This window comes from Peromyscus leucopus, chromosome 11 (assembly GCF_004664715.2).
Source record: "Peromyscus leucopus breed LL Stock chromosome 11, UCI_PerLeu_2.1, whole genome shotgun sequence".
Classification (NCBI taxonomy): Eukaryota; Metazoa; Chordata; class Mammalia; order Rodentia; family Cricetidae; genus Peromyscus; species Peromyscus leucopus.
The window spans coordinates 51,874,484-51,897,222 of NC_051072.1; the positions used below are offsets into that span (position 1 = coordinate 51,874,484).

Here is a 22,739-nt window from a genome sequence, read left to right on the forward strand (position 1 = left end):
CATTCATGGAGAATCACATAAAATTTTGACAAAATAGTGAAAACCCAAAGATAGTTACTGAGTTATTCTCAACTGAGAGGCAACTTAAACATGGGATGGGGCCTAAGTGAGCTGGGGATAATCCCGGGAGGACTCTGAGGTTCCTGTCCTTCACTCCCCAAGCTGGCATGTCACTACCCTCTCTGTTTGCCCTGTAGGGAAAGGAGGCAGGCTCTCTGCAGGAGTGTGAGGGGTAAAGGAACGTGCTATGTAGTGGGGCACTGATCAAAAATTCCATAATTAAAAACAGCAAAATAAAAAGGTTTTTTTCCTTAGGGGTAAGTTGACCCTGCCTCTACCACCCTACAGCACCCAATTCCCGATTAGATTTGCAGCACATCTGGTGAGAGAGACACAATTTCCTGGCATACCTGGAACTCTCCATTGCAAATATGCTGTCTATTTGATCCTCATAACTAAGTGGTTTTGGTAAAATCGTTTCTGGTGTCTTCAGTACGACATCTGTGTATGCCACAGCTCGGCTTGCTTTCAGTTTTTCCAGTCTTGATGACCTTCTTAGTACATGTGGGGGTTCCTGGACAGAGGGCTGTTTCACAGGATCTGAATTTCTCTTATTCTTTAGTTGCTCATAAGAGGTGGCATTTTCATGAGCCACTGTTTGCAATATAAATGGTTTTGGGTCTTCTATAGTCTATAAAGAAATACATATATCCATAAATAATTATAACATTAAAACAAAAAATTAAATTTATCTTCTTCTCTGATAAAACTAAATGTCTTTAAGATGAAAGTGTACCAATTCATAATCATATATGAACATAATGAAAAATTCTGTAATTGTATTTTAAAAATATTTTAAAAAGAACAACATAGATTTTAAGCTTATGAAAAACATAGGCAGCTAGTCTTGGTGACATATGTCTATAATCCCAGCACTTGGAAAACTGAAGCAGGAGATTAGTGAGTTTGAGGCCAGCCTGGACTTCATAGAGGGACCTGGGCAAAGGAAAAAAAAAGACTTTCAAATTATTTTTATCAATATTCAACTTTAAAACTTACAGGAAAATAGAAGATCACTTTTGGTGCATTAATTTGGCAGGAAATAAGTTGTGTGGAATAAGATACCCACATAAGAACAAAGCAAAGCCCAGTCAAGAGCAGATGAATGGTCTATGCAGCCTAGAACTGCAGTGACAGAGCAATGACAGCTAGAGAACAAGGCAGTACATAACTTCACACTGTCACAGGTCAATAGTATGTCATGACTTCTAATTTCTCCTTGACACCCTACTATAGGTCTAACTTCTTTTTTTTTTTTCTGGAGCTGAGGACCGAACCCAGGGCCTTTGCGCTTGCTGGTCAAGCACTCTACCACTGAGCTAAATCCCTAACCCCTATAGGTCTAACTTCTATGAAGACATTTACATTTTACATGTACCAGCTAAAACTTCTGGAGCTCATTTATATATATGCAGATGCAAAGCTTCTCAAGATAAAATATTGAATTTTTTTTGGTTTTTCAATATTTTAATCACAGCTGAGTAAGAGTATTGAATTTGATTCATTCTAAGTGAATTTCCTTTCTACTACTTAAAGGGTTTCTTTCTTTAAACTTGAAGACTTGCTAAATTTATGCTTACTTTACCACTATTAATTCTATTTTCTACATTTGACTCATAGTCCTTCTTCTTATACTAGAACACTGAAATGTTTAATCTTCTTCAAAACTCCATGATTAATGTATCTTTTTCTGGTTTTGCTTGTTTGTTTGTTTGTTTGTTTTTCAAGACAGGGTTTCTCTCAGTGGTCTTAGCTGTTCTGGAACTTGCTCTATAGACCAGGCTGAACTTCACAGAGCTCAACCTGCCCCTGCCTTTAGAATGCTGGGATTAAAGGTGTCTGACCAGCTTTCTCCTCTTAATCCCATAATATCTATCTGGAAGTTGCTAGCCAGACTACATCAGTATTATTCCAGGTTTGTATGTTGCAACATAAACTCATGTTTTCTCTAAATCTTCCTGGGAATATAGATGAAATACTTTGTTAATAGCTAAGAAGAAATAAAAAGGGAATCTAAGTATCCATTATTATGAATTGATTAAACTATATTTATATAATGAATTTACATATCATTTAGTAACCTAAAAGATTTAATTTCAATGTGCTAAATTCCCTGACACTAAAAAGATAAGCAACATGTATTATATTTAAAAAATGAGTTGCAAAGTATCGTGTATTACACAGTCTCATTTGAGTAAAATAAATTTACATGGAGTAGAAGTAATTGAAGATACACAAAACTATTAATGATGCTTAAGAGAGTGGATCTTTGGGTAGCTTTTGTTACCATACTGTTATATAATCTTATAATGTCTGATATGTTCTTTTGGTTTTGGTTGATCTGAGACAGGGTGTTGCTATGGCCACATGCTAGCCTTGAACAGCTAACTCTGCTGCCTCAGCCTCCCCAGTGCTGGTATTACAAGTATGTACCATCTTACTTGCTTTTAATTTTATATTAATGAGAATACAAACTCCCAGCATGAAAAAGGAACTTGGCTCCCCTTACATATCTGTAGGGCCTCTGGGCATAATGTAGGAATTCTAAAAGCACAAGTTATGTCTGGTACTTGACTCATGTACTTAAGGCAAATAAATAGGGCTTAAAGAAGATTTAATTCTTCCCCCGACACTTAGCAGCCCAAATTATGCTGTGTCCAACTACAGCACTCTGTATCTACTCTGAACTCAGGGTAATATAGTAATAGTCTAAACAACAGAGAAATTTCTAGTAACTCTTGTATATACTAAAAAATTAATGATATGGCTTTTTATGTATGTTGGGGAGGAAACAATTTTAACTTAATCCCTTGTAAACTCTACCTAGTACTTCTAAAAAAGAGCAATCTATGTGTGAAAATTACACAATCTTCCAGATGTTGGTATCTGGTGAGATGATTTGAACTTAGCACAGTGAAGATTGTAATAGGTCACTATAAAAGCTAGACTGAGGGGCTGGAGAGATGGCTCAGCAGTTAGGAGTACTGGCTGTTCTTCCAAAGGTCCTGAGTTCAATTCCCAGCACCCACATAGATCACAACCATCTGTAATGAGATCTGGTGCCTTCTTCTGGCCTGCAGGCATACATACAGGCAGAACACTGTATGCATAATAAATAAATAAATCTTTAAAAAAAAAAGTTAGACTCAGATATTTATACTGTGCGCATCCACTTGTCCTACTGACAGATGGCTGTTCCACAACCTGGATAGCCTGAACTGTTTAAATGGTAGGATAGGAAAGAGACTTAATTCACCTGTGCTATTTGGGTACAGTCTTCATCTATCTGAGACATGGTAGACTGCACTTCTAAACATCCATTTCCATCACTAGCACTGCTGCTTTTCTCTTGTCCTTGACAGATGGGTCCTACAGGTCCAGGTCCTACATCAGCACCTAGTAATGTGTTGATGGTTGCCAGCAATTCAGCAGGCAATGCAGCCTCATCCTTCGTGATTTCTAGTACATCTCTATAAGATGCTGATAAGGCATTCAAAGGTACTGATAGAGAGCTCAAGGAGTTGCTCAATGGGTTCATCAACTCTTGAGGATCGAAGTCATTCATTATTTCAAGCAGGGTTTCTTCTTGGGTGCCTTCTGGTGATTCTATTAACCTTTCTAAAGCAGACACAAATGTTTCAAGAGAGCTTTCTTCATCTTTGGTTTCTTTAGATGTCATGGTCAGTGTTACATCCTTTCCAGGCTCAGAAAATGTATTTGGTACAGCTAAGGTCTTCACTGGCTCTGCTAATGATCTCTCCTTTAGCGTAACCAACTCAGATGCCATAAGTGAAGTACCTGAGAGAAGACTAGTTTCAGGGGAATCTGTGTTTTCACTTAGTTCCTGTGTATTACAGAAAACACAAAGCCAAAATTTAAAATTAAAAATTAGTTTTATACTCATTTTGTTAGTAATTTATTTTTACCAGCTGTCTACTTCATCCATAAATAAAAAGATTATTCCTTATCACTTCCCTTTATGAAATCAGTAATGCCTGGATACATGGTTAAACATTTAACCAAGAGTAGATAAATGGACCAAAAGTGATATTGGCTGGATCACAGATGACAAATTATCTCTTCAACTAAGTTTTAATTATCTGTTCCAACAAAAGAGACAGATGCCCTGGTTAGTTAAATTAATAAATGACCTAAATACTTCACATCTTAAGTAATGATATAAAATTCTTTCTTTCCAAATATGTCTATCAGTCAAAAATTATGAAATTCTTATCATTTCACCTTCAAATTAATATGGTAATATGAAATAAGAAGATAAAAAGGACTGGAAATTAGAAAGGGAAATAGGAGAAATGAAAGAGCAATTCTATGACATTTTATGAATTCTCACTCTAAATTAATAATTTCAGATTTTTATTGTTTTGAAGAGAACAACATAAAATACAACTTTCCCAGTGCATTATTTTCAAAGGCAATAATAACCTAACAGGTTGTGCTTGTTCTTACAAAGTTCCCAGTGCCCAATATTAGAATCCCTCTCAAAGCTGCTATCTAGATCAGCTGCTATGCTATTCAGGAAAACAACATACTCTATAGGTATGGAAATGTCTAGTTTTTAATCACTTTGGCTGTTCCCCACAAGTCTACTACTTCTCTCAAAGGATGCATTATTGTCTCCTTAGCCTGCTGATAATTTGTTCTAAATTGAATAAAAGAAGTAAAAAATTAACATATTCTATCTGCTACCATTTATCCCCTGTCTATAGCATACAGAGCCTAAGAAGATTCCTTTATTTATCTGTAATACTAACTATAATTTTTGTAAGATAATTTAGAAGAAATCTAAGAACTGGATCCTATTCACTATTTGAGTCACATCTCAAGGGTTCCCTGCTATTTAAAGTTCCTTTATGTTTATTAAATTCAAGATATGAAGGTGTACCAAACAACAGCCCCATAAGAGTCACTAACCTTCAGGGAAGAGGAGGCGATACAGAGTTTACTGATTTTGCTGATAAATTTTTGGTGGGACAAAATTAAACAAGTTACTTTCCCACAATTTTTTTCAAAATATATATGGTAAATATCTGACACAATACTCTCCAATTGTTTTATTTAAAATGTTTTCATATGATCTATTAGGAAATATTGATATAGCCAGTGAAAAATAAGTATCAGAGAAGCAGCATTTACTTCAGTCAATATTCCCAGTCACCTGACACAGATCCAAAGACAAGGAAGGAGTTGAGGCATAAATGAATGACTTATGAAGGAGGGAAAGGATAACAGTACTTATTCAGACACAACTAGGTGCCAGGCCAGAAGTCATCATTGCTCCTGGTCTCACAGTAACTCTCTGAAACATGTATCTGTCCGTACATTATAGACGTAAACAAGAGTTACCCTAGAAGTCATATCCAGTCCAAATTTTATGTGCACTTCCCTGCCTTCTGGCTCCTAACTTCAGCAGAAAAGCTTGGTAACTGGGTATATAGAAGGCACAGATGAAATGATAGAGTCAGGTAAGACAGGGAGGGCCTGGGAAGGTCCATAACTGCTTGATAGCCTGAAGGAGAGTGTTGAGTCCACTGTGGGCAGAGCCAGTTCACATCACCAAGTGGAAAGCAAAGACAAAGCAGGCCCTCGACAAATATTAGCAACAGGATGATGAGAAAGCAAGCTTGAAATATTAAAGAAATGAGGCTGACATTAAAAACAAACAAAAAAGGATTATGTTCCAGCATGTAGGCATATGTAATAACAAAGTGTATATTTCTCTAAACAAAGAGTAAGAGACTTGTAGTAGTGGGTAAGGGACACAGATCAGAAAATTACTAAAGTATTAAAGATAAGGAAGAATACATGAACAGATTTTTAGACAATGTTTTTCCTCCCTAAAGACTACCTTTCATGGTACCAGAAGGCACCACACAAAATTACAAGGCAGGGAAGGAACCAATAATCCTTCCCAGCTATGACACCTATGAACCATAACAATAAACATCATGACAAAATAACCCTAAGGATGCAATAGTGGCATTCATACCTTGGCAGTAACCAACAACTCTCTAGTTGGACATAAGACCCACTGAACAAGAGAGAAACCATGCTTGGTACTGGAAACCTACAACTATCCAAGGCTAGTGAGGTCATGGAACTCAGATGTGAACCTACAACTTCCACTTCACTAAAGCAGCAAAATTCCTAACTACATTCTAAATATTTACCATAATTCTCACCTCTCATCAAGGAAATTTCTCTTTGCAACAGAAGAAGAAAACTACAGAAAAACACAACTGATCAAACTGCAGTGAACAAGAGACTGTGTGTACCCAGTCCCAACCAATAGATTGTCTACCAGACAACTCCTGCACTCAGGGCTCATGGATCAGTGCAGAAGGGAGGGCAGGAAGAGTGTAAAAGCCAGAGGCACGGGCAGTCTGCTGTGACTGTCTCCTCTGAATGTCAGAAAGGCTACACCCATGAATTCTCATCAAGAAGATCTGAACAATGACAACACGACTGAACATGTTAACATGGAAGGGGACAGTTTGTGGGGTGTCAACCCTAAACAAGGGACTACAGACAACTGGGAATGCTGAGAGTGAAAGAAATGGTCTTCCCCAGGGCGGCCATCTCTGAGGTCATAAACATTATACGAACTGAGCAAGCTGTATTTACACACACACACACACACACACACACACACACACAATGACTTAGAACTTGAAATTTCTGAGTGTTGGGATTACAGGCCTGCATATATGTAATGTAAAGACAATTTTTTTTAAAGAGGCCATGAATTTGAGAGAAAATGAGTGGAGTGCATGGGGGAGGTTGGAGGGAGAAAAAGGAAGGAGAAATAATGTAATTATATTATAATTTCAAAAAATATTATAAAAAGAATAGTTTCTAGCTAATGATGTGATTTAGTCAGATTACTGCCTAGTGGAGAGTCTAAATGAGCTTGAAACTTTAATCAACATGATTTTTAAAAACTAAACCCACAATCTACACAGTCAATCTTGGTTATATAAACCAACCTTTTCTGAGTGTGGCACATTTTCACAATTTTCAGAATCAGGACCTTGAAGAGAACAATATGTATTTATTATAGCTTTATTAAGCCACAAAGCCCTTTTTAATCAGCATTTTATAATAATAAAGCTTGAACTTTCTTAAATAACTCAACAGACATAGCAAACATTTTATAATATATCAATTTATTGCTGTAAGCTTATTATTATTTAGAAAATAATAAAATTCTTCATTTCTTCGGCTGGGAATGTAGCTCAACTGGTAGACTGCTTGCCCTGGGTTCTCTCTCAAGTACCTGTTAAACTGGGAGCACTCAGGAGAGGGGTCACAAGTTCAAAGTCATCCTAGGCAACACAGTGAGTTCAAGATTAACGAGGGTTACATTAGACACTTATTTTTCATTTCTTTTTTTTGTTTGTTTCTTTGTTTTTTTTTTTTTTTTTTTTTTTTTTTTTTTTTTTTTTTTAGACAGGGTTTCTCTGTGTAGTTTTGGTGCCTGCCCTGGATCTCACTATGTAGACCAGGCTGGCCTCGATCTCAGAGATCCACCTGGCTCTGCCTCCCGAGTGCTGGGATTAAAGGCATGCGCCGCCGCCGCCGCCGCCGCCGCCGCCGCCGCCGCCGCCGCCGCCGCCACCACCACCCAGCTATTTTTCATTTCTTAAAAAAATAAAATTAGCTGGGCGTTGGTGGCGCACACCTTTAATCCTAGCACTCGGGAGGCAGAGCCAGGCGGATCTCTGTGAGTTCGAGGCCAGCCTGGGCTACCAAGTGAGCTCCAGGAAAGGCACAAAGCTATGCAGAGAAACCCTGTCTCGAAAAACCAAAAAAAAAAAAAAAAAAAAAAAAAAAAAAAAAAAAAAAAAAGCCAGGTGGTGGTGGCACACTCCTTTAATCCCAGCACTCGAAGGCAGAGCCAGGTGGATCTCTGTGAGTTCCAGGACAGGCACCAAAACTACACAGAGAAACCCTGTCTCAAAAAACTAAAAAAAAAAAAAAAAAAGAAAAGAAAAAAAAAAGGGCATCCACAACCACTCCCCTCAAAACCCCACCCATCACCCACCTTCAGTGGCACACGATACTGTGGTTAGGGAGTGTAGCATGAATCTTAAAGAGTCTTTATTAATAAAGCAAACCCAGGCCAGTTATTGGGGTGAACACTGGAAGATCAGAGAGACAGAAGAAACCACAGCTAACCTCAGCTGGTCTTGTTTCCTCAGACTCTGTGTCCCCATCCCAATGGCTCTCAGCTGAACTGCTGCTTGAAAGCCTGAAGCTTAACCAGCCAAATGCTTCTAGTTTCTGGTCCTCACACCTTATATACCTTTCTGCTTTCTACCACCACTCCCTGGGATTAAAGGCTGGTTTTCTGGGATTAAGGGCGAGTGTCACCATGCCTGGCTGTTTCCAATGTGGCCTTGAACAGATGGATTTCTGCCTCTGGAATGCTAGGATTAAAGGTGTGTGCTACCACTGCCTATCCTAAGTATCTAGTGGCTTTTCTGTTTTCTGACCCCAGATAAGTTTATTAGGGTACACAATATTTTGGGGAACACAATACCACCACAAGGGAGTGTAAGTGTTATCCTGGTATCCTGACAGTCAGGAGCCAAGGAATACCACAAAGTCACACCACACTACAAACCTCACACAAGCCATTTACTGGGAAAGACAAGAGGGTGACTGCCTCTGCTTGGAGAGAAAGAGCAAAGAACTGAGTAGGAGCAGGCTTTGTACAGGGTTTCTCGGGGGCAGAATAGCAGAAACCTTTATATAGGATTCCCAGGGAGGCCTAGGATTGGTGGGATTTTGTGGCCTGACCTTGGGCTTTTTTTTTTCCCTGTAGGGTGGAGCTTGGCCACCTGTGTCTCAAGGAGCTAGAAATGGCCTTTACAACCCTTAGAATAGTCTGGAGCCAGGGCCTGGTCACTTGTGCTACAGGGGCTTACATATAGGAAACTTGAACTTCCTCCTAACAGCACTCCTAGAGAAAGTAAGCTTGATTATTAAGCTATCAAGTTTTTGACCTGATCACTGATTTCACCACACAGATAGAAATACCACACTCTGTGATCACTGTGGATGATCAGAAAGGCTATGAAGCTGTAAAGCAGTGGTTCTCAACCTTCCTAATGCTGCGACCCTTTAATACAGTTCACGTTGTGGTGACCCCAACCATACAATTATTTTGTTGCTGCTTCATAACTGTAATTTTGCTACTGCTACGAATTGTAATGTAAACATCTGACATGGAGAATATCCAACTCCTATGAAAGGGCCATTCCATCCCTGGGTTGAGAACCACTGCTCTATAACATTGATGAGGCCAAAGCCAATACCCTAGTCAGGTCTAATACAGGGAACAGAATATGTTTAACTAGTTCTTGATTATGATGCTTTGAACACTGCCAAAAAATTAGGATCACCTACATTGAGTCTAGCTAGCTAATTCTATGTTTTCTCATCATAAATATTAAATATTTATTTTGATACTCCCAGGCTTGTAGAAATGTCTTTGACCAACTGTGCCCCAGAATCTGGGTTCCCGACTATTTGACTCTTTTATTGGGGCATGGGAACTCTCAAGAGGATTCAAACCTGAACAACCCATTTATTTTCTAGTTTGACTTATAGCAGTTTGAACTTCACAAGGATTTTTTTTGGTAACTTAACATTTTGTCTCAGAATATCATCTATGAGTTTTGCTTGGTCAGTGTTAGAAAAGCTTCTCTTGTTATTATGTACTGGCTGTTACTATTAGTGCAAACTCACACCTTCTATTAGCATCTGATAATGACAAAGCAGACTAATTTCAAGCTTTACTTTCTGATAGTAGAGGAATCTAGACTATAGCAGTCTCCTTAGTTGGCTTCTGGTGTCTGTTACCCTGGGACATGGTTAGGTTTCATAGTTTCTATTAGTTTTATGAGTTACCACTGGGGCTGTGTAAGTGGTCATTCTCTTTCTTGATATAATTTGTACTTTCTTCAAGACTACCTGACTTACTCAGGTTTCTTCTTTTTCTACTTATAGTGAAATACTTTATGAACAGATATATACTTAATAAAGAAATAAAAGGGGTTGGAGTGTAATTCAATGCCTGGCTAATATATATGAGGTTCAGGATTCAATCCCTAAGCATTAAAAGATGAAAAAGAAAAGAAAAAAAACTACACATGTATTAACAGGTCCCTACTTTCAAGTCACAGAAACTTTAAAGGATCTTCTTATAGTCACTTTTGTCTTGAGACAAACATTTGAACATTTAACATTTTTTTTAGTGTTATTATGCACTTCTTAGAAAATATACTTCCGTGCACTAAAAATCACTGTGTTTTTTTCCCCCCTGTATTTAAATAGTCACAGTTTGGCTAGTAGATGCAAGAACAGATTAAGCGTTTATTCTTTCAGACTGTCCACAGACATCTTGAAAAATTTCTTGCTTTCCAGCAATGACATGTTTCAGATATATCTTATCTTCATGCTTCAAGACAGATCAGTACTCCTGCATTTAGAATTCATACACCTATAGCCTCCATACATCATTCAATAAATGTTTATTGGAAAAATGAATAATAACATGGATTAAAAACTAGGTACTAGAAGTACATGTATGGGCAGGTAATTACAATGATAGTAATATAAAGTAGAAATTTATAAACTTTAACAGGTTTTTTTTTATCATGTCCTTGTGCCCATTTCTTGTAACACTATGCATAACTATTCCACTGTGAAAGAGAGGGCAAAATATCCACTTTGAGGAAGTCACTAGCAAGATACTTCAATATCAAAGGGGAAAAAATAGTGAAATGGGTCTATGTAAGGCATATATACATTTTAATAAGGTCATAAAAGCAATTATTACTCTCAAATATAAACCCGCAAAATCAGAAGTGAAAAGTACACATTTATAACAACAGATAGATATTGGCTACAACTACCCTGTTCCTTCAATGGGCAGTCTAATCACAATTAAAAGTCAGCAACAACTTCACTTCATACTGAAAATGCATGATACACCGGCCTAGTTATAAACAAATCCCTATCTAGTGAGGTCTTCTACGATTGAAGAGAGATTCTTTTATGTACTGATGCTCATGAAAACATACCTCCAGTCTTTTGGTGGCTACATGAAACTTCAGGGTCAGGAAATGACACAGAGAATGCTGAGGATTTTTTTCTAGTTCTAAAAAACAAATTAATTTAAAAAAGAGAGAGAATTTAAATGAAAAAAAATTGGTTACACCATTCTGTTATTTTTACAATTACTATCAATTTGTTGAAGTGAATCCAAAATTGGAGAGTACTGCAAAAGCTAAAGGGTAAATTCAGGGATACACACAATCTTAACTGCATTTAGGTTTGAAAGTGAACCACGAGATGACTGCCTACCAAGTAAGGGTGGCAAGGTCAAAGAAAATGGCTCTAAATAATGGGACTTGTCTACCTTCAAATATACGGACAGTCTGCCATTACAGTTTAAATATCGGTGGGAGCTATGTGAGAAACTTCTCAGATATTTGCTTTTATTTTTCACAGCCAGTTTAAAGGTGGGAAGCAGAAAATATTGAAAGAAAGAGGACTAAATCAAAAGAAAGGTCATGTCTAATCTGCAATTTTGATCCTCTACTTTTGGGTATTAAAAGCTCACTGAAAAAAGCAATCAGACAGTTATTTTATTTCTTTGGGGTAATTTACTGAATAAATGCAATAAAGGCATTTTCCTATTTAAAATAAAAAAAAAGCTGGGCGGTTGTGGTGCACGCCTTTAATCCCAGCACTCGGGAGGCAGATCCAGGCAGATCTCTGTGAGTTCGGGGCCATCCTGGTCTACAGAGCAAGCTCCAGGACAGGTACCAAAACAACATGGAGAAACCCTGTCTGGAAAAAACAAAACAAGACAAAAATAATAATAAAAATGAAATTAAATTAAAAAAATCCTCTTGCTTTAAGTGTTTTAACAATAGTTTTTTTTTTAAATGTATTAGGTATAGCTATCCAAATTCTAAGCAAAAATAACAAATGCAGCATTTTCTGCTGTCCCAAACCAAAAGTGGTCAATAGAAGTTAGGTTGAAAATGTAGATTGAGTGCTGCAAACAGAATGATAATTTCTGTGAGGCCAACAAGAAAGAATGTCCAATTTCAGAAGAATCAGCTAATTGAAAACAAAATGAAATCACAGTTTGAAGAAGCAGAACTCCTTTCTTTAATTACAAGAATTGTAGAGAGTGTAAAGACACAGTCTGAATACTCAAAGCCTCATCTAAATGTTAAAACTAGTTTTGTTAAGCAAGACTACAAACAAGAGTCTAATCTAAATGACTGATTCAACAACTCATAACATTTGTTATGCAATAAGTTATTACATAATTAAAAGCACTTTAACTGCATAACATGGTAAATAATTTTGTGTACTTTTTAAAACAAAAGCAAATAAACAGAAACCATTTTATTTGTGAAATCTAAAAAATTTATACTAAAAAATTCAAAGAGAAAATAACTGATAAATTGTTTATTGGAAATTTAAAAACATATCCATAAAATTATCCCATCTCTACAGAAAATTTAACAAAAACATATGCATATATGTATACACATACACATATATACATAGAGCATAAATTAAGGTGTTCCAAAATGTCATCAGTGGTTCTTTAGGCATTAGGTTATATGGTATATTTGTCTTCCTTAGCCTTTTCTTCTTCATTTCTATAAGTGGAATTTTATTATTATTTGGGTAAATGGTTACTTTACAATCAAAATTTCAGATATTTGGACTCTTACATGCTTGAGGGTCCCAAAGAACTTTTGTTTATGTGACTTATATAGATTTATATTTAAATATAGAAATTTAAAATTTTTATAGTTGTTAAATTTTAAATGACAGTAATAATTCAGTAATGTATTAGAATATTTACACTAAAACTGCATTGTCTAAAATAAGAAAAAAGAGTAAGAGGAGCTGTGGTGGGCTTGGCAGACAGGGCTCAGCAGTTGAAGCATTTGTTGTGTAAGTTTGAGAACCCAAATGTGGATCCACAGCAACCTATGTCCATGCTCAGTGAGTAGGTGGCCTGCCTATGATGCCAGCCTTCTAAGGCAGAGACAGGGGATCCCCGAGGGGAGCTGGACAGGAAGACTAGCTATATCAGTGAACTCTGGTTTTGACAGGGAGACCCTGCCTCAATGAATTAGGTAGAAGAGCCACTGAGGATTAATCCTGACATTAACCACAGGCCTCCACATGCAGGCATACACATATGCACTCACACATGAAAAAGCATGCATACACATGTAACATGTGCACACACTAAAATGAGAAAAGAAAACAGAAGTTGTAGTGCTTCACATTTCTCTCTCTCTCTCTGTGTGTGTGTGTGTGTGTGTGTGTGTGTGTGTGTGCATGTGCACACCTGTGCCTATTTACATGCACATAAGCAGAGGCCAGAGAGGGATGTCAAGTGTTTTCTTCTATCCCTCCCTGGCTTTATTTTTTTTGAGATAGAGTCTCTCATTGACCCTGAAGCTCACATTTCAGTTAAATCAGCTGGCCAGTGAACTGGCCTCTCTCTTGTTCCCCAACACTGTGTTTACTGGCAGATATGGCCATATTCACCTTCTACATGAGTGCTGGGATTTGTGGTCAGGTCTGCATGCTTTCACAGCTAGGGCTCTTACCTACTTTATCTCCACAGCTCCAGTGTCACATTTTTTAAAGAAAAAAATCTCTTTATTGTATGTAATATACCTACCACCTTTATCTGTTCCTTTGTTTAATCTTTATATTATTTGCTTGAAGTACATAACAAAAATCCAGCCTCAAAAAGATATGCATTGTAAAATGGAGGAATGTTTTAGTAACCTTAGGATCATTGTGGATGTTCTTACAATTGATGTTATTAAGAATTAGGAAGCTATACTACTTTTACAAATAGTAAAATAGATTCTTCCAAACACCTGGTACCCAGGCCTGTAGCCCAATCATCCTCTTATGCGTCCTGCTGGGTACAGCCACTAGAAAACCAAGGTGGGCTCCAACATTAATGCCGGGATAGATTACTGCTCAAAGTGCTAAGAAGAAACAACTGCCAACACTCAGCCATGGATGGGACATCTACATCAATATCCTCCCCCAAAGCTCAGGGAACATCAACATTGAAATGATGTCCTCTGGATATGAAATGGCTGCCACACACATGAACCCACAGCAATAGTCGTTACCCCCACAAGACCTACACAAGATCAAGTCAGTTTAAAATTCTAGCATGGAGAGAGGAGGGGCTACTGAAGTCTCACTCCTAATTGGTGAGCTATTGGCAGTTGATGGCTGCTGGGAGAGAAAGAGCCACTTTCCTTTAGGAGTGTGGCCACTGGAAGGTTGTGCATGTCCCAGTTGCTAATCCCACACACATGAACATATTGGCAGCACTAATTGGACTCAGTGGGTCCTTTTTTTTTTGTAATTATAAACAGAGGATATGAAGTTGGGAGGAAGAAGAGCAGGGAATCCTGGAGGGAGTAGGACTGAGGGTGGATATGATCAAAACACATTGTATACATACATGAAATTTCCATGAAATAAATTTAGAAAATTGAGTTTGTTTTTTATTGGCAACACTAATTATTAGTTGTTTTTCTTGAAATGACCAGCTTACTTTATTCATTTTTAAAATATTTATTTCTAATTATGTATACATATTTGTGTGTGAGTAGGAACACATGTGTGCCGATCCCTACAAAGGCCAGAGAAGTCAGATCTCTTGAACCTGTCTTTACAGGCAGTCATGGGCAGCCCAACACAGGTGCTAGGACCTGAATGTGGGTTCTCTGCAAGAGCAGTATGCACTCTGAACCACTGAGCCATATGCCAATTGGGAAGAACTGGCCTGTCAATTATTCTTTCAAGTTTTTTTAAAGTGGATTTTATGATGTTTACAACTAAGCCAACTGTACTTGTGATTCTCTCGTTACGACTTCACATGGCACAGAAGTGCTTTAAGCCTACCTCATTTCATCACACAGAAGACTGGAAAGATACAGACTTAAAAGCAGACACTTTATAAAATCCAGCAACTTTTCTATAATTCTTCTATCATATTTCATCCTGACTGCAGTTTACTCCCCTCCTCTCCCCCCAGCACCCCCTCCACCCTCACTTTCCCTTGTCCCCAGATCCCCCCGCCCCTATCAGAAAAGAGCAGGCCTCCCAGGGACATCAACTAAACATGGCATAATATGCTACAATAAAACCAGGCACATACCATCACATCAAGGCTGAACAAGGTAACCCAGTAGGAGGAAAAGGGTCCCACAAGTAAGCTAAAGAGTCAGAAACTGCCTCTGTTCCAATTGTTAGAAGTTCCACAAGAACACCAAGCTACTCAGCTATACCATACATGCAGAAAACCTAGGTCAGATCCCTACAGGCCCCCATGAGTCTCGGTCAGTTAGTTCTGTAGGCCATATTCTCATGGTGTCCTTGAACCCTCTGGTTCCTCTGATCCTCCCTCCCTCTCCTCTGCAGGACTCCCTGAGCTCCGCCTAATGTTTGTCTGTGGGACTTTTATGCTCCCATCAGTTGCTGGATGAAGCCTCCCTGGTCTCTTTTATGACATTCACCTATGTTCCAGTCCCAAAACACTCTGCAGGCAGGACAAACTGTAGGTCAACCGTTTTGTGACTAGGATGGTATCCTAATCCCTCCACTTTAGGCCTTGCCTGGTTCCAGAAGATGGCTGGTTCAGGCTCCATGTCCCCCATTACTACAAGTCTTTGCTAGGGTTACTCTTGTGGATTCCATGGAGTTTCCATTGCACTAGGTTTCCACCTTGACCTCGAAATGCTCCCCAATTCCATTAATTTCTCCCAGTATTTTCTCCCTCCCACATACATTTGATCCCTCATGTTCCCAACCTCACCTACCCCCAGTTCACTCATTAAATCTATTCTATTTCCTCTTCTCAGGAAGATCTTTGCATGCCTCCCTTAAGCCCATCTTGTTACTTAACCTCACTGTGTCTGTGGACCATAGCATGATTAACTTTTACTTTATCGCTAATATCTACTTATAAGTGAGTACACACCATGATTATCTTTCTGGATCTGGGTCACCACATTCTGGATGATTTTTTTTTCTAGTTCTATTCATTTGCCTGCAAATTTCACGATGTCATTGTTTTTAACAGTTGAGTGATATTCCATTGTGTAAATGTACCACATTTTCTTTATCCATTCATTGGTTGAGGGACATCTAGCTTGTTTCCAGGTTCTGGCTATTCTGAATAAAGCTGCTATAAACATAGCTGAGCAAGTGTCCTTGTGGTATGATTGAGCATCCTTTGTGTACATGCCCAAGAGTGCTATAGCTGAGTCGTGAGGTAGTGAGGAACTGTCACACTGATTTCCAAAGTGGCTGAACATGTTTGCACTCCCACCAGCAATGGAGGAGTAGTCCTCTTGCTCCACATCCTCTCCAGCATGAGCTGTCCCTGTGTTTTTGATTAGCCATTCTGACAGGTGTAAGATGGAATCTCAAAGTCATTTTTATTTGCATTTCTCTGATAGCTAAGGACGTTGAACATTTAAGTGTATCTTAGGCATTTGAGATTCCTCTGTTGAGAAGTCTCTATTTAGATCTATACTCCAATTTTTTAAAAATTTTATTTTATTTTACAATATAATTTAGTTCTACATATCAGCCACGGATTCCCTTGTTTCCCCCCCTCGCGCCCCCATCCCCTTCCCCCCAGGCCACCCCTCCAGGGCAAAGCCTCCCCTGAGGACTGAGATCAACCTGGTAGACTCAGTCCAGGCAGGTCCAGTCCCCTCCTCCCAGGCTGAGCCAAGTGTCCCTGCATAAGCCCCAGGTTTCAAACAGCCAACTCATGCAATGACCACAGGACCCGGTCCCACTGCCTGGATGCCTCCCAAACAGATCAAGCCAATCAACTGCCTCACCTATTCAGAGGGCCTGATCCAGTTGGGAGCCCCTCAGCCACTGGTTCATAGTTCATGTGTTTCCATTCATTTGGGTATTTGTCCCTGTGCTTTATCCAACCTTGGTCTCAACAATTCTGGCTCATATAAACCCTCCTCTTTCTCGCTAATTGGACTCCCGGAGCTCCACCCGGGGCCTAGCCGTGGATCTCTGCATCCAGTTCCCTCAGTTGTTGGATGGGGTTTTTGGCCATCCTATCACCAGAGTAGGTCAGTTCGGGCTGTCTCTCGACCATTGCCAGCAGTCTATGATGGGGGTATCTTTGTGGATTTCTGTGGGCCTCTCTAGCACTTTGCTTCTTCCTATTCTCATGTGGTTTTCATTTACTTCATTTTCTTCCTATTCCTTGTTCTCCCTCTCTGTTCTTGATCTAGCTGGGATCTCCCACTCCAAGCCCTCTTTCCCTCGACCCTTTCCTTCATTACCCCCACTCATGTCCAGGCTGTTCATGTAGATCTCATCCATTTCTCCATCATTGAGCAATCCCTGTGTCTTTCTTGGGGTCCTGTTTTCCAGGTAGCCTCCCTGGTGATGTGAGTAGCAGTCCAGTCATCCTTGTTCCACATCTAGTATCCTCCTATGAGTGAGTACATACCATGTTTGTCTTTCTGAGTCTGGGTTACCTCACTCAGGATGGTTTTTTTCTAGATCCATCCATTTGCCTGCAAACCTCATGATGTCATTGTTTTTCTCTGCTGAGTAGTATTCCATTGTGTATATGTACCACATTTTATTTATCCATTCTTCAGTTGAAGGGCATCTAGGTTGTTTCCAGTCCTGGCTATTACAAACAATGCTGATATGAACATAGCTGAGCAAGTGCCCTTGTGGTATGATTGAGCATTCCTTGGGTATATGCCCAAGAGTGATATAGCTGGATCTTGGGGGAGGTTGATTCCCAATTTTCTAAGAAAGCACCATATTGATTTCCAAAGTGGTTGTACAAGCTTGCATTCGAACCAGCAGTGGAGGAGAGTTCCCCTAGCTCCACATCCTCTCCAGCATAAGATGTCTTCAGTGTTTTTGATCTTAGCCATTCTGACAGGCATAAGATGGTATCTCAGAGTTGTTTTGATTTGTATTTCCCTGATAATTAGGGATGTTGAGCAATTCCTTAAATGTCTTTCAGCCATTTGAGTTTCCTCTGTTGAGAATTCTCTGTTTAGTTCTATAGCCCATTTCTTAATTGGACTGTTGGGCATTTTGATGTCTAATTTCTTGAGTTCCTTATATATTCTGGATATCAGTCCTCTGTCAGATGTGGGGTTGGTGAAGACCTTTTCCCATTCTGTAGGCTGTCGCTTTGCCTTGTTGACCATATACCTTGCTCTACAAAAGCTTCTCAGTTTCAAGAGGTCCCATTGATTGATTGTTTCTCTCAGTGTCTGAGCTACTGGTGCTATATTTAGGAAGTGATCTCCTATGCCAATGTGTTCAAAACTACTTCCTACTTTCTCTTTTAGCAGATTCAGAGTAGCTGGATTTATGTTGAGGTGTTTGATCCACTTGGACTTAAGTTTTGTGCACGGTGACAGATATGGATCTATTTGCAGCCTTCTACATGTTGATATCCAGTTATGCCAGCACCATTTGTTGAAGATGCTTTCTTTTTTCCAGTGTACAGTTTTGGCTTCTTTGTCAAAAATCATATGTTCATAGGTGTGCAGATTAATGTCAGGGTCTTCAATTCGATTCCATTGGTCCACATGTCGGTTTTTATGCCAGTACCAAGCTGTTTTTATTACTGTAGCTCTATAGTAGAGCTTGAAGTCAGGGATCGTGATGCCTCCAGAGGTTGTTTTATTGTACAGGATTCTTTTAGATGTCCTGGGTTTTTTGTTTTTCCATATGAAGTTGAGTATTATTCTTTCCAGCTCTGTGAAGAATTGTGTTGGTATTTTGATGGGGATTGCATTGAATCTGTAGATTGCTTTGGGTAAAATTGCCATTTTTACTATGTTAGTCCTGCCTATCCATGAGCATGGGAGATCTTTCCATTTTCTGACATCTTCTTCAATTTCTTTTTTCAGGGACTTAAAGTTCTTGTTATACAGGTCCTTCACTTGCTTGGTTAGTGTTACCCCAAGGTATATTACCACGTCATTTGTGGCTATTGTAAAGGGTGATGTATCTCTGATTTCCTTCTCAGCCTGTTTGTCAATTGTATATAGGAGGGCTTGATTTTGAGTTGATCTTGTATCCTGCTATGTTGCTGAAGGTTTTTATAAGCTGTATCAGTTCCTTGTAGCCCTAATCAAAACTTCTATCATGAAGGGGTGTTGGATTATGCAAAAGGATTTTTCAGCCTCTAAAGAGATCATCATGTGGGATTTTTTCTTTCAGTTTGTTTATATGGTAGATTACATTGGCAGATCTTCATATGTGGAACCATCCCTGCATCTCTGAGATGAAGCCTATTTGACCATGATTCTTCATTGATTCTTTATATTGTTCTTTGTTTCTATTTTATTGATTTCAGCCTTCAGTTTATTTCCCGCCATTTACTCTTCTTGGGTGTGTTTGCTTCTTTTTGTTCTAGAGCTTTCAGGTGTGCTGTTAAGTCGCTAGTATGAGATCCCTGCAATTTCTTCATGCTGACACTTAATACTATGACTTTTCCTCTTCCACCACTTTCATTGTGTTGCATAAGTTTGGACATATTGTGCATTCATTTTTATTGAATTCTACAAGTCTTTAATTTCTTTATTTCTGCCTTGATTCAGTAGTCATTAAGTAGGGAGTTGTTCATTTTCCATGAATTTGTAGGCTTTCTATTGTTTCCTTTGTTGTTGATATTGAAGGGACACTAGCCCACTCAAACATGGCATTCACAAGCCATGCCCTTCTCCCATTCCCTCTGCCTTGCTAAAATCCCTGAGACTGCATTCCTAAAGCAGGCCACCAAGGTCTATTCCCTTATTGGGCCACTTCCTTCTCCTGAGGCTGACTGCCAATTGCCTATGTGCCACATCTGTTTCCTCTCTATCCAGAGGTAGTCCTTTGTCTCTCCAGGACAAATACCCTTTCAATCTTTTCCTTGTCCCCTTCCCCTTATCCCTAGTCCCCTATCTCCTTTACCACTGCATTCTAGCCCATTCTAACACAGATGTCCCCTTCTTCTCCTCTTAGAATCACACCTGCAAAGTCATTTGCTACTGTTTTTCTGCCTGAATCAGAAAGCAGTCACTTTAACTTTTCTTCCTCACTTAATAAAAGATCTCTCTGTGAAAACAGGTGTTTTGGTGTGGTTTGTGCCTAATCTGGAGTCTGGAAGGGAGCCCCCATTGTGTGTGAGTCTCCTTCAGATATCCAGCTTTAATATATGATGTTCTGATAGGATATATGGGGTCATTTCAATTTTCTTTTATCTGTTAAGACTTCTTTTGTGACCAGGTATGTGGTCAATTTTGGAGAATGTTCTGTGAGGTGCTGAGAAGCAGGTATATTCTTTGAAATATTGTAGATACCTGTTAGGTCCATTTGATTCCTAACATGTTAGCTCCATTGTTTCTCTGTTTAGTTATTGTCTGAATGATCTGTCCATTGGTGAGTGGGGTGTTGAAGTCCCCCACTATTAATGTGTGAGGCTTGAAGTGTGATTTAAGCATTATTAATGTTTTTTTTTACAAATGTGGGTGCTCTTGCATTTGGAGCATAGATGTTGAGAATTGAGATATCATCTTGGTAGATTTTTCCTTTGATAAGTATGAAATGTCCTTCTCCCCCTCTTTTTTTCAGTTTGAAGTCTATTTTGTTAGATAGTAGAATAGCTACACCAGCTTGCTTCTTAGATCCATTTGCTTGGAAAATCTTTTTCCAACTCTGAGGTAATGTCAATCTTTGATGTTGAGGTGTGTTTCTTGTATACAGCAGAAGGATGGATCCTGTTTTTGCATCCATTCTGTTAGCCTGTGTCTTTTTATACACAAATTGAGTTGATTGATATTGAGAGACATTAATGACCAATGATTGTTAATTTCTATTATGTTGTTGTTGTTGTTGCTGTTTGTGGTGGTGGTGACGGGTGGTGGTGTGTGTGTGTGTGTGTGTGTGTGTGTGTGTGTGTGTGTGTTAAGAAGTTGGGTGTAATTCTACTAGGTCTACCTTTATATGTTACTTGGTCTTTTTCCCTTGCAGCTTTTAATATTCTTTGTTCTGTATGTTTCATGTTTTGTTTATTATGTGATGCAGGGACTTAATTTTTCTGATCCAATCTATTTGGTGTTCTGTAAACTTCTTGTCCCTTTATAGGCATGTCCTTCTTTAGGTTAGAAAATTTTTCTTATATTATTTTGTTAAATATATTTTCTCTGCCTTTGAGCTGGAATTCTTCTCCTTCTATTCCTATTATTCTTAGGTTTGGTCTTTTCAAATTTCCTGGATGTTTGGTGTTAGGAATTTTTTAGATTTAACATTTTCTTTGATCAATGAATCTGTTTCTTCTATTGTATCTTCAATGCCTGAGATTCTTTCTTCCATTTCTTGTATTCTGTTGGTAATGTTTGTGTCTATAATTCATATTTAATTATCCAGATTTTCCATTTTCAGAATTCCTTCTGTTTGTGTTTTCTTTATTGCTTCTATTTCGATTTTCAGGTCTTGAACAGTTTCCTTCACCTGTTTTTCCCCTCTTGGCTTTCTTGGCATTCTTTAAAGGATTTATTGATTTCCTCCAATTCTTTGCTTGTCTTTTCCTTGATTACTTTAAGGAATTTTTTTCCATTTCCTCTTTAGGGACCTCTATCATCTTCATAAAGTTGTTTTTAAGGTTGTTTTCTTGTGCTTCAGCTGCGTTGGAATATTCAGGTCTTGTTGTCATAGGATAGCTGGGCTCTGGTGGTGCCATACTGCCCTGGCTGTTGTTGATTATATTCTTATACTGGTGTTTAGGCATCTGGGTTTAGAATGATTATTAGCCTAGGTGCAGATTTCTAAGTTTGTCTTTGTTGAATAGGTGTTTTGTTCCTTGGTTTCTCTTTCCTCTTTGGTCTTTGTGGCCTGGATTTCTGGTGGCCAGTGTGACCTCTGGTCCAGTAAAGAGTCTGTGTCCAAGTTGGGGGGCTGGCCTTCTGGTGGCTAGCTTAGCCTTTGGTGCAGCAGAAAGTCTCTGATCTTCTGACTGGTGTGATCTGTACCTGTTCTTCTGACTGGTGTGGCCTGTACCAGTTCTTCTGACTGATGTGGCCTGTTCTTCTGACTGGTGTGATCTGAACCTGATGTCTTTCTGAGTTGGGGGCAGGGCCTGTTCTTCTGACTGGTGTGATCTGAACCTGATGTCTTTCTGAGTTGGGGGCAGGGCCTGTTCTTCTGACTGGTCTAGGCCTGCTATCTTAATCAAGCAATGTCCATAAAACTCCTACCATTACATTGATATAAATTTCATGTATACCAATTCCAGGGCCTCTGGAGAAAGGAGAATTATCAAAAATGGAAGAGTTTTGTACAAAAGAATGTCGGTTGCCTCGAGGCAGCCACAACGGATGGTCTCTACCCAGAACAGATGCCTCCCTAACTCCCTTCCCCTCCTTTCCTACCTATATCCTTCAAATACATTCTTAAGTAAAATTAGCATCATTTCCTTTTTACAATTAGCACACAGCACTAAAAAAAAAAAAAAACAAGATGACAACTACTACTAGTATTGTTCGACACAGTTGCCTTGGTTCCAGCTAAGGCCATTA

The 22,739-nt window shown here is 38.9% G+C and overlaps 1 protein-coding gene across 1 annotated transcript in view; it reads right to left on the minus strand.

Moving 5' to 3' along the window:
- Positions 1-22,739, minus strand: part of Ankrd31 (ankyrin repeat domain 31) — a 156,631-nt gene that overhangs the window by 107,936 nt on the left and 25,956 nt on the right. Inside the window, exons 5-8 of the mRNA XM_037209485.1 lie at positions 11,169-11,245; positions 7,065-7,108; positions 3,317-3,904; positions 411-691 (exon numbers count right to left, since the gene is read on the minus strand). Coding sequence (XP_037065380.1) covers positions 411-691; positions 3,317-3,904; positions 7,065-7,108; positions 11,169-11,245 — 990 coding nt within the window. The remainder of the gene's footprint in view (positions 1-410; positions 692-3,316; positions 3,905-7,064; positions 7,109-11,168; positions 11,246-22,739) is intronic.